Source organism: Amborella trichopoda, chromosome 1, assembly GCF_054954075.1.
Source record: "Amborella trichopoda isolate Santa Cruz 75 chromosome 1, AtrichopodaSantaCruz75HAP2 v2.0, whole genome shotgun sequence".
NCBI lineage: Eukaryota > Viridiplantae > Streptophyta > Magnoliopsida > Amborellales > Amborellaceae > Amborella > Amborella trichopoda.
Window position 1 is genome coordinate 25,796,197 of NC_142336.1, and position 11,408 is coordinate 25,807,604.

General features: G+C 35.1%; 1 protein-coding gene across 20 annotated transcripts in view; it reads right to left on the reverse strand.

Moving 5' to 3' along the window:
* The window catches only part of LOC18432782 (uncharacterized), a 12,872-nt gene extending 7,506 nt beyond the window's left edge, over positions 1 to 5,366 (reverse strand). For 2 of the 20 annotated variants that reach the window (XR_016046138.1, XM_088854168.1), the window contains exons 1-7: positions 4,707 to 4,957; positions 2,976 to 3,061; positions 1,065 to 1,195; positions 857 to 934; positions 567 to 611; positions 353 to 397; positions 177 to 228 (exon numbers count right to left, since the gene is read on the reverse strand). Coding sequence is in view for 3 of the 20 variants with exons in the window: in XM_088854168.1 (XP_088710294.1) it covers positions 177 to 228; positions 353 to 397; positions 567 to 611; positions 857 to 934; positions 1,065 to 1,151 (307 nt within the window). In the remaining 17 variants the exon portion in view is untranslated. Of the gene's footprint in view, positions 1 to 168; positions 229 to 352; positions 415 to 566; positions 612 to 856; positions 935 to 1,064; positions 1,196 to 2,975; positions 3,062 to 4,706 lie in introns of all 20 variants that reach the window. The other 18 variants (XR_016046127.1, XR_016046130.1, XR_016046131.1 and 15 more) reach the window with 12 other exon arrangements.
* Between the last annotated feature and the right edge of the window lie 6,042 nt (positions 5,367 to 11,408).

Genomic DNA, 11,408 nt, shown 5'->3' on the forward strand with positions numbered 1-11,408 from the left:
ACTAATGTGGGTGCAATAGAGCTACATGGTACTTATTTTCTTGGTTGTCTCGTTTGAACCTTTCCAAACAATAATGCAACCAAATTCTCATGGTTCATCACCAATTTTCTGAGAAAGGTATTAAACATCTTTTATTAAAATGATAACATTGGGCATGACTAAACATACATGACTACCTTGGCATCTCACGTGGAAAAATTCTTCATCGCTATATCTAGCACATATCACCTGTATAAGTAACAAGGAGACAAGTAGTGTGTGAAAGGGTAAAAGAGAAAATGCTTACAACAACACTATACTAAAAGAAATACTTATCTAGATCCAAGTGGTGCATGGTGAAATTTAAACTTACTGCTGGATGAGCAAAAGGTTTCCCATCTAAATCCTCAGGCACAACCTGTTGTAACATTTGTTCTACTCGGTAGGTGGTCAAATAACTAACATCAGGCATCCATTTTGGATCCAGAGAAACTTTTACCAATACAAAAACAAATCTAACAGGAAAATAAATCCACTTGTATAGCAAAAATCAAGTTCCATAACATTAATATAGATGTTCAACTTACAAGTATGTAACGAAATTCAGGCTCCCTATTTATAAATGCTGCAGCCTATAGAACAAAAAAATAAGTCAGGCAGTCAAACTCATCTCATCTATAGGTTCAACCCAGAGAAGTTAAAATTTATGTTAGCATCACATCTAATGAACTAAATTATCTAGCAATCAGAAGCCTTTCTGACACAGATTGGTCCTCAGAATCTAAAAAGTTACATACATATGGAAAACCAGGTGAACTGACTTATGTAGAAACCGAATGGATGGAAAAAGGATTGCACGACATGCATTTAGCTTTACCTCTGTCTTTTGTATCTCAAAGACAGTGATAATAATATATTCCCCAGGACATGGTTCCACACTCAAGCTTGAGATTTCCTACAACACTCATATACAGAGTCAAGAAATCATCAGATATGAAAATGCTTTTTACACTTCACAAACAAATAAAATGGATGGTGCGAAAACAGATTCCTGATCAAAGGAAAAACACGACTCATAACTGAACCTTTGTATCCTCCTTTGCTACCCCACGATCATAGAAAACATTAGCAACATGAGCATAGACCCTTCTAAAATCTCGCAAGGCAGCCATTCTAAAGTTTCTCGGCTCTGGGAATGTAGCCCGTGTGCTTCTTTCTGGTTTGAGAGGATTCAGAGAAGCAATTAAAAAAATGCCAAAAACATGAAAGAAACTATATGAAATACCACCTATTAAATACATATATGATATACAAAATTAATGAGGACATTGTTACACTAATGGAGGGAGCTTAGTAACTGGCATCTCCGAACAACAGTTGCAGCCCCATTCTGGGAACGCAGTCCCATGCTCTGAGTGGGATCATGATTAGGCCATGGTCACATGTTGGGGGAGCACGATCACAAGCCAATGGGAGTCGGTCAATACAGACCCTTATTCTTTATATATTCAAAGGAAAACAAGCAATATATGCATATCCAAAAACTGAAAGCAACAACTGCATATCAATAAAAATACAAAGCAATAATTATTCAATCCCACGTTCCTCAAAATTTTCAAAGGAACTGAGATTCTCAAATACACATCAATCCTGAAGAGAAAGTTTTTAATTCAATGCTTCCAAAATTGCATTTAATGTACAAATAGTTATGGGACTTTTGACCCATCATTTTTTTTTAAATATGTACAACAGAAAATATGATCTCCCTCTCCCTTTCTTCTCTATAAGTTTCTCTCTGCATATTAAATTTTTTTAGCATATTATTGTGAGTGACTCATATATGAGAAGGTTCAAGTAAATCACCCTCAATTTCGTGTGATTAAATTCACTGTAATTGTTTTAGAATATATTTTTAATACATTAATTTGGCATCTAAAGATTTTCAGAAAAGTCTCTTTTAATTTTTTAAAAATTTCTTTAGTTTTATATATTAAACTATATGGGTGCCCTTATGGCCCCCCAGACTAAGGAACTCCTAGCAAGCAATGAACCCTGGCTCCCACCTCCAACTGCGGGGAGGAGGATCAGAAAAGAAATAGGAAAAGCATAAATTGAGTGATGAAATTTGAGATATTGAACATAAAACCTATGAACGCAAAAGCTCTAACAGCCTGAAATACTTGGACACCCTGAACAAGTAAAGGCTTTAAAGCAACAACTTTGTTGAATGTTAATGAATCCAACAACCAAATGAAGATCATCATCACTCTAATCTAATATACAATAAGACTATGATGACCCATGAAGAAGCATAGTAATATAAGCCAGACCTGTGCACGAAATCATTTGGGGATAGTCACACCACTCAAGAGCATATTTCTGGGTTCTACTGTAACGAGATTATCAATATCTGCAGGTTTAATAAACCTCCTATGTTTTTCATACGGGTCATTAAAGTTCAGAGTTCAATATATAGCTATTTACATGCTCTGTTTACACAATTTGTGCATCCATTGATATCTTTAGAAAAAAATACAAGCTTACGTTCATGCATAGTAGAAACTCTCTAAGATACTGCACATAGCTTTTATTTTTTGGATAGCCATGAGATAAAAGAAAATTCCACCTAGATGTGCTCCATGGAGCAGAGACAATGGAGAATTAAATACACGAGGGACAAGGAAGATGAAAAGAATAAAAGAGAAAATACTAAAAGACAGCATTTTAGGACAATAGAATCCTTGTCTGAGTCGTGGTAAGGTCCACAAACGCATGTACTTCCTCATAGACACATGCCATAATATATGTAAATTGCAGAAACATGATCAATTTATTCACATAATATGAGATCTAAATATGGCAGAAAATGAGTTACTAGTCTCTAGGCTAAAACCTGTGATGTATAAACTACCCAAAATTCCGGATAAGGAGTGTCTTGGCCATTTTAGATTCACAACTGGTCATAAACTATGGAATGCTTGGCAAAGTAAGGAAACCTGATTTATACGCCGTGTAACCAAACTTGCACTTTCAAAAGGTTTTTATTCCACTTTCCTTCAGAGCAGTGACCACACCAGTTATTCTGATAGCACAGCCACAACAATTGCAAATTAACTCCTTCCAAAGTCGAGAAAATAATTAAGACCCAAAGCTGATGAACTATTGTCAATCACTGATGTGGGTTTTGTAGAAAATGCTCCAATCACTGATGTTGGTATTGTAGAAAATGCTGCCCATGCAGCAATTATATACGATATGAGAAAATATAAAACTACCCATCAAAATATCAGTTTGATGCTCAGTCTCTCAAAATATGGCCCATCAAGTGCTAAACAAACAACAAAGTGGATGCAATTCATAATGTGTTGCGAGGAGGAGAACTATACAAAGATCCTTCAACAAGGTGCTATTAGATGTGTAAGTGATGATGAAGCAAAAGAAGAGATGCAAGAAAGTTACTCAGGAATATACAGAGGGAAAAATACCAGTTTAATAAAAAGGACAATAGCTTATGTGAGGATATCATAGGTTGACTATCATTTATGTCAAAAAAATGCACAAGATTCAGACTCTCAAGCTGGGTGGTGCGCCAAATTTTTTTCATGGTTTTAACCGGCAAACAGTCCAAAGTTTTGAGAATCTTTCATACATATGTGGGACTGGGCAAATATCCACTGTGCATCATCTCTAACGAACTACATTGTGTGTGAGCAGTATTGGTGAGAAGCATTTATCGTGTTGGTTTTCTCCTTTTCTTTTGGATGTGTCAAATTGTATGAAGGACCTATCTCACAAAAGTAAAAAGCTATGCACAACAAGGTGCTGGTTTTAAGAAAGGACCACACTCAGAAACATCAGTATCGCTACAGCAAGAACTCCATGAATTCCAAGCAAAATAGCAACTGATCTTCACATCCTTTCCCCGACAAAACAAAATAGAATAGCCCCTATTTATAATCATAACATTGACTCCAGAAATATGTTGTTTTTACAGAAAATTTACTTGAATAATCACGAGAAATATAGATAATAAAGAGTTAGAAATTTCTTGAACCAAAGCACGCTGAACAGTCACAAATTTCTGAGGAGAGAAAACACACAAGCTGAAATCTACAGGGCACTCAACAGCTACAAGATTCCAGGAAGAGAATTCGATTTGGTAACATTTTTTAAGAAAACCTACATACCAGTTCCCATTGACTGGAATGGACAAACGATAAATTATGGACTTTCAATATGCAAATTAATATTTATAGAGGAGATTGGTGCATTGTACTGATCGAATGACAATAGAAGACCGGAAGGTATCGAATCTAAGACCAGTACCCTAGATTATTCCAAGAAGAGAGTAATTCGATAAAAAGCAGAGGATTATCTCTTTGAACATTAACTAAGTTGTCAGTCAATTGGCATTGACTAAGCCATGCCCAGTTGAGATTAAGAACAAAAGATTCATTCTCAGACAAAGTAAATCAGTTGCAGAAAACAAAAAATGCAAGCACACAGAAGCACAAATCAGTCATTTATAAATACCCATTCTTCTTCACATTTTCTCTCATACCAATTGCTTCTTTCTTCCTTAATTGAACCTCTCTTAGCCCTCACTTCTCATCATCAATGGAAAATGCAGTAAAGGTCAGTGAATTAACTGATAACACTAGAAGAAGATGTAAAAAGTTAGTGCTATGAGAAAAGGATTACATAATGGAGAAATAAGCAGAGCTCACCAGAGAGAAGAGAGCCAAATCCACAAACAGTGAAATAGCCATCCATGGGAGATGTTAGAGCATTGAAATCTTCGGGACGGTGGAGTTCAGTGTATTTTGAGAAGTCATAATCAGAACCCATACTACTGTTTCTGTTACTATTTTGTGATGGAGATGGAGAGGAGGCTGCAGAGATAGAGTTCATCTTATTTGATGGGAGAAGGAGGAGGAGACCGATACTTATACCTCCTCTTCTTCCACCTTGTGCTTCACAGGTCTTATTAATAAGCCTTGTGCGTTTGTTAATGGCAATAATTGAGTTGAGACACAGAGAGGAAGAGCAAGAATCCCATGACGCGATGTAGCGCCCCAGTTGCACTGATGAGCTCATTTCATTTCTGGCCTTTGCAATGATTAATGAGCCTTTTGCATTAATCATACGAACGAAAGTTATTGCGAAAACAACTGCACTCCCGCTGGGACCATTTCCTCGCACCATTGAGACGCAGGACGAGGTTCTTACAAAAATATTCCCAAAGTGAACGAGAAATGGCACGCACCAAATTTCATATTCACAAAAATTATATTAAAAAACTTAAAGATAAAATATTTTGAGACGTCAAATTTAATATCAAACGGTGAGGGGCTCTCTTTATAAAAAAAATAGACGGCAAGATGATAGGGGAAGGATAGAACTTCTATGTTATAAAGAGGACTTAGAAAGCTTCACTAAAGACAATAATAAAAATTGTAGTTTTAAATAAAGAAATTGGGAGATCTCCCAATTATGACTTTCTACACAACTTCCCTCCAACTAATTTTTTTATTGCAACTTTTATCTTAAAACTTATTTTTCTAGCAAATATCCTCAATTAAAAACTCATATTTATTTGGAACAAAATGCCCTTGTATCATATCCTTGTAGAATGCACACTGACCAAAGGTTAATTACCAGACCGCAGTAGAAAATTGTCTGATCGGTACTATAAAACCATTGACAGACCCCAATTTACAGCTGCTGGCATGAAAAATATGTTGGACTGAGGTAAAAGAGTGTCAACCCAATGTCACCTTGTGCCGGACCAAGCTAAAATCATTGTCGAACCCATTGAATATTTTTTGGATCGAGGACACCTTGGGCCTGACCGCTTGCACACTATGTTGACAGAGATACAATGCCGGACCGACAATTGGAAGTGCCAGACCGAGTGCACCTCATGCCGGGGATGTGATGCGAGCTTGTACAGACAAAGGCATTTTTGGTTAAAATACATAGGACTTTTTGACCAGGGAGTATTGACTAGAAGGGTGCGGTTTGTATGGAGCCGAGGCTCTAAACAATCAAAATAAAACACACCTTCAAATAGTGTTGAGAAATATGGTTTCATTACTGGAAATCTTTGTGATAGCTTTAAAATATATTTTTATATCTAATTATAAAATTTAAAGCTTCAAAAATAGTGTAGATCGAGCAAATCTATGAAAACTTGCAAATATTGAAAATCAACGGTTCAAAACTGCATTACAAGATTCACTATTTTCAAAACTTGAAATTCATTTTTTTTTTCTCATGTCCATGCATCTTTGATGTCGAAATGACCAATTAAAGGATCATTAAGCATCAAAACAACATCTTCCAGTGAAATTTTTGAGGTCGCCTCTAATTTGAGTGTTTAGAACCTAAGTTCTATATAAAAACTTTTCCTTTGCAAGAATGTATGTTTTGGGGTGCGATAAAAAAATTGGTTAGGTGGACGTTGTCTAGAAAGCCCAAGTTGGGGGGTATTTACTATTTTCCCTTTTAAATAACGTAAACTTCAAAAAATTAAATGGGTCGAAACTGGGGATTTGGGGCATCTGGATGGCCTAGTCCTAATAGAGATCTACATGGCACATAACAAGCTTCACTTGGTTCTTTGACCGAACCAAGCGAGTCGATCAAGATCGGATTGATTCCCTATTCCGACCATGAATTGGGTTGGTCTTGACTGATTTCAGATACAGATGGGCGAATTTTGAAACACTAGGTGATTGTATCCTTGAATGGCAAAGAGCCAAAAACCCTCCAAATACCTAAACAACTGTTTGAAACGAGGGAGTATGCATACAATTTGAACTTGTAAGAGCAAACATAAACCTCTTATTTAAAGAAAAAATTTATAGGGCGTCGTATTTAGTTAAGGAAAAAGTTTATGTAAGGTTAACCTCAAAATGTAGAATAACAGGTGCGTCTCAAAAATCCATCTAAAAAAGTTGTTTTAATGTTGAAAAATTCTCTAATTGATCATCTCGACAGCGAGATGTATGAATATATATAAAAAAAAAAAAAAGATTTTGAGTCCCAAAAATAGTTTTCTTTGCAACACATTATCTAGACCATCCATTTTCAAGATTTTTATATATGTATAAATCTACTTAATTTTAATCATTTTTGGAGTTTAAAATTTTATAGTTAGATGTAAAAATAAATTTGCAGATAATCCAATAAAAATTTTACATCAAAATCACATGTTATAATAAAATTTGAAGATGCGTCTTAATTGGATTGTTTAAAGTTACAACCACACAGAGACCGCACCCTATTATTAAAGGGTCATGGTCCAAATAAAATATAAAAAACATGAAAATTGTATCCCTTCATTAGTCATAAATTTCATGTGCTGATTCATGGGATATCTCGTATCCGTCATGCGCCACTCCTTCTCTCCCTTCCCTCTCCTATACCCACCAAATTTTCGTAGTCTTTCTCGTGTTCGATGCTCACCAAGCATGAAGAACAAAAAGAAAATGGGATTGGTCCACATGTGGATGCTTGAAGAGTTCTTGTGTTCAGATCAATATTTGAAAAACGGATCGGCGGTGCAAATCGTCCAACTATGATCCCCATACAGATATGCTGGATCGGCGATGCAAATCGTGCTCGGATCTGTAATTAAAAAATTTTAAAAATAAAATTGAAATTAAAATTAAAATTAAAATTGAAGTTCATAGGGAGAGGATTTAGGGAGGGGGGGCACATACATTAGAGACGCTCGAAGAAAAAAGAAAAAAAAAATTTGAAAAGTGGGATTTTAGGGGGGAAGGGATCGAGATGATGCCATTGCATAACCTATTTGATCCCGATCGATTCTACAGCCAGATAGGCAACCGGATTGGAAATCAACATATTTTGAAACATTGGTTCAAATCAAAGTTTTAAAAAACGAATCGGTGATCCAGATCATTCATCCAAAACTCTGTGTCGGATCGACGAATTGACAGTTCGTGATAGGAGAATCGGTGAGATCAGATGAATTTGGCCTTAAACAATTACAAAAAATAGCTACATATCTCTAAAAATATTGTTTTTGAATTTCCAAAATAAATGCGAGTAATCCATTATGTACTTTCATTTACATAAATATGTAAAAATTGAGACATCGTTTCTTGTGCGAGTGTCCACAAATATTAATTTTGATACTAATTTTGCTATAGTACATTTACAAAAAAATTTATACCCATTTTATAGTTTCAAGAAACAAGGAAGAAAATGATTTTTGTAATTTTTTATACTAATTGTGTGATATTAATTGTTATTTTTATGGGTGATTTTTTTTACGCATACACATTGCCGTTATAATCTATTCTCCAGAGTTGCCGTACGTTAATATGCTATAAGATTTTCTTATTTTCTTAAGCTGCATAGGTATTTTTAAACATTGAGTTCAGTTTTAGATTGCATTAATCAATAACACAATGCCAGAAACGATTTTTTTCGGATTCTAAAAAAAAAATCAAGGCTTGGACAATTTCTCAAATAATTCCAAGACAATTTCACAAATAAGTTCGAGACAAGACTAACGCATTTTAACTTTATAAAGAAAAAAACAACGAATTTTTTTTTTTTGGCAACGGTTTGTTCAAGAAAATATAACCAAAAGGGAATGGATGAATTAGCGATATTGATGGGTGCTTAAATCTATCTCAAAACCCTAAATCCAGCCTTCTAAATATGGGTGTGGTTTCCATAAGGTTGTAAATTTAGAAAATCCAATTGAGGTGTACCCCTAAATTTTATTATAAATTGTAATCGTGATTTAAAAAATTTTTAGATTGGTTTGAGAATCTATTTTCATCTCTAATTATAACATTTTAAACTCTAAAAATGGTTCAAATAAAATACATCTATAAGCACATGAAAATCTTGAAAATGGGCGGTCTAGATAATTTGTTGGAAGATACACTATTTTGCAAACTCAATTTTTTTTTTTTTTTTTTTATATTCATACATCGCGATGTCGAGATGATTAATTAGAGGGTTTTTCAACATTCAAACAATCTTTTATGATGGATTTTTGAGTTGTATATTTAATTATATATTTTAAGATTTCAACCTTATATAAATTTATTTTTGGTAAGTATAAATATTGCCTTTTACCGCGAATTTCCTCGACTGCCATTGGATGGGCAGGCAGAGCTTGTTTGGAAGCTGGGTTTGATTCTTATTTTTGTCCTACATTGATGCTTTGTCGTATGTTTAGCGAGGGTGAGAGCTACAAAAACGTGGGAAGCACGGCTTTTTCTAGCGTGTTTGGTGGCATACATCTAGAGCTTGGGGCCATCGAATAATGAGAAGAAATAAAAAAAAGTATTTTTCTTTGGCGGCTAGTTTTTTTTAGTATGTTGCTGATTGTGCGATTTGGATTAGTAATTTTTCCAATATTAGTTTAGATTGAATGTGGGCATGTCTAATGGCCATATTTTGTTTTTTATTTTTTATTTTTCTATTTGCATAAAAATTGGGTTTTTATACTTTTTTATATGACCTTTTCAATAAAAAAAAATAGATTGTCTACAATGAGACCATTTACTTTTTATATAAGGTGGTCACAATTTCTTACTACCATTTGATGTGAAACTTGATAGCTTGGATGTGTCATAAAGTTCGAGAAAGTTTTTTTAAAGTTTGAGCTTGGTCAATAGAATAATTGCAGCTACCCAACTTTACATCCAATGGTCAAGATTATTGTGCCAACCTTGTATAAAAGGTAAGTGGTCTCATTTTATACTTTTCCATAAAAATAATATTTCAAATCAAAATTCCGCTCTGATCGTCTTGAAATTAGACAATATAACTACAACCCTATTTTTCGGGTTTCAAACGAACATCAGATCACCGCCATTAGATCTAGAATGTCAAAAAAACCCCAAATATAAAATTTCGGCTCAATCGAACCCTCCAAGACCATTCTGGGCATAACTTACCAAGAAATGGGGGTTTTACACTATTGTGGTGTAACCTCGATGAACCAGTTTTCATTTATCAAAACTATGTTTTCTCATTTCAGGATAAATGCTCATAAGTTGCTCATTTTGAGTCGTTTTACTCTCAAATTCGGACACGAGATATATCTCGTCAATGCGCTTGTTTTGACATATGACGTGCATCATGTTGTGACTAGAAACGAGAGATTTTTTAGAGAAAAGATGAGTTCGAAATTTGAATTTTCAAATTTGGAAAGTGAAACATCTCCATATTTAAGAGGCGGTATCTTGAGATCCCGATTTCAGATCGTCAAAAGTATGGGTTTTGGCGACTGTGCTACGAAGGGCTTCAGTTTATTATAACTTTTTTACATGATCGGAGGCCGGACGACACTGAATTTGGAGGTTAAAGAATACACATTTTTCGGCGACCTCTCAAATTTGGAATGCGCTCAAACGAAGACCAAAATGGATGAATTTTATCACAAAAGGATCGTGATAGTATCCTATTCAATTTGTGATAAAAAAAGAACCCGCGAAACGTCACATATCTTGCTATATTGGTGGTTGAAGAATCAAAAGTTTATGGACGTGATCGGATTTTGGGTTCTTCCTTAAAACTTCGTTTCAAGACGATCAATAGGTATTAAAACATGCATAATAATGCCAGTAACGATCCTACAGTGTTTGATCATTCGAATTGCTTCTGAAAAGCTCCTTAATTGCCCTTAGATGGTGTCCATGGCTTAGGCCTTCTTCAAAGGGGACCAATTGGTCATTTTTTGCATTGTGGGAATGGGTATTTTGATCATTTTTTTACTAATACGAAATTACATTTTAATTAAAGCAAAATGCTATTTGAAAAACATTTGGTCTATTTTTTGAGCATCCACCCATGTTTTGGTGGATGCTTAAAAATAAATGTAACCTCATTATATAATTCTTCTTGAAACATTAAGAAATATTTGAATGAGATTTCAAATTTTTAGCTTCGTTCTTTAAGAGAGAATTTTTTTAAGAGAGAGAAATGGCCCTTGGAGTTCTAAACTCATCATCTCACCTAGCTCACCAAAGGGTTGACACCACAAGGATTCAAGCCCACCTAGGTGCACGATTCTCTTTTTCTCTTTTCCCTTTATTCTCCTCTCTATGTCTCTCTCTTCGCTCTTCTTTTCTTTATCTATTCTTTCTCTCCCTCCCTCTCTCTCTAATGAACGGGCCAAGCTGGGCCTTTGGCCCAAGCTTGAGCCCGTCCCTCTCTTTTTTCAATATTCCCTTTATTATTTTATTTTATTCCCTCCCTATTTCGACGTTCTCACTCACCCTCTCTTTTTTTTTCGTAAATCCCCTCTGCTACTCCCCTAAACTCTGTCTCTCTCTCTCTCTATTTTCCTTCAATCTCTCTCTGCTCTTCGTCAAATTCTCTCCCAAACCTTCCCTCAATCTCTCCCCCCCTCATCCGAATCTCTCTCTCTCTGT